At 43.7% G+C, this 1,027-nt stretch overlaps 1 protein-coding gene across 1 annotated transcript in view; it reads left to right on the top strand.

The window, feature by feature from the left end:
• The window catches only part of sf3a2 (splicing factor 3a, subunit 2), an 18,862-nt gene extending 17,861 nt beyond the window's left edge, over positions 1-1,001 (top strand). The window contains exons 5-7 of the mRNA XM_016234639.1: positions 9-220; positions 466-534; positions 616-1,001. Coding sequence (XP_016090125.1) covers positions 9-220; positions 466-534; positions 616-879 — 545 coding nt within the window. The 3' untranslated portion in view covers positions 880-1,001. The remainder of the gene's footprint in view (positions 1-8; positions 221-465; positions 535-615) is intronic.
• The last annotated feature ends 26 nt before the right edge of the window (positions 1,002-1,027 follow it).

The raw sequence follows: 1,027 nt of genomic DNA on the forward strand, positions 1-1,027 counted from the left end.
TCTGAAAGTTGAATGTTTTTCTTGTGATTTTGATCAGCGAACCTTCATTCACATAATAAATGCTGTCCTTGTGTTCCAGATTGATTACCCAGAGATAGCAGAAGGTATCGGGCCGAGGCATCGCTTCATGTCAGCGTATGAGCAGAGAATCGAACCTCCGGACCGTCGCTGGCAGTATCTGCTGTTCGCAGCCGAGCCGTATGAAACCATCGCGTTCAAGGTCTGTTGACTACTTTTACTGTAAAAGTGCATGCATGTTTAATATTGCACTGATGTCTTTAACGTAAATAAGGCAATTACTTTTTTTTTTCTTTTTTCTTTTTTTTAAATAGTATTGCATTGTTTGTTAAATCTAACATTATTTTTACTGCTTAAAGTTAACCAATAAAACAGGTTAACTAGCATTTATATTACATTATATTCCTTTGTCAGGCTACATCTGAGATTTGATTGTCATATTTTCAGGTTCCCAGTCGAGAGATCGACAAAGCAGAGACTCGTTTTTGGACACACTGGAACAGGGAGACGAAACAAGTAAGAACAGATGGATAAAAGTCAGTTGTGTTTATCTGGACCGTCTCCATGTGCTGACCACAACCTCTCGTTCCCCTCCAGTTTTTTCTGCAGTTTCACTTTAAGATGGAGAAATCTCTGCCCGCTCCACCGGGTCAGGCGGTGTCGGTCGGTGTGAAGCGTCCACCTTTGCTCATCACCGGACTCGGTCCACATCCGCACAGTGACTCCATGCCCCCCCCACCGCCGGGAGGAATACATGGGATGCCCCCCGGAGCCCACATGTTGCCCCACATGCGCCCACATATGCCTCCTCCAGGAGCCCTGCCTCCTCACCTGAGGCCACCACTCCCTCACGACGGCTGAAGGAGTTACGCTTTACTTGAAGGTTTTATAGATAATGCATTAATAAAAGTATTTGAATGCATTCACCTTATAATGCATGTGGGTCAAAGATGTTAAGATTGAGAAAAGAAATTGACAAAAGTGATTTTATGTCCATAGAAAGCACATT

The sequence above is a fragment of the Sinocyclocheilus grahami genome, unplaced genomic scaffold (genome assembly GCF_001515645.1).
Source record: "Sinocyclocheilus grahami isolate Dianchi unplaced genomic scaffold, SAMN03320097.WGS_v1.1 scaffold456.1, whole genome shotgun sequence".
NCBI classification, from domain to species: Eukaryota; Metazoa; Chordata; class Actinopteri; order Cypriniformes; family Cyprinidae; genus Sinocyclocheilus; species Sinocyclocheilus grahami.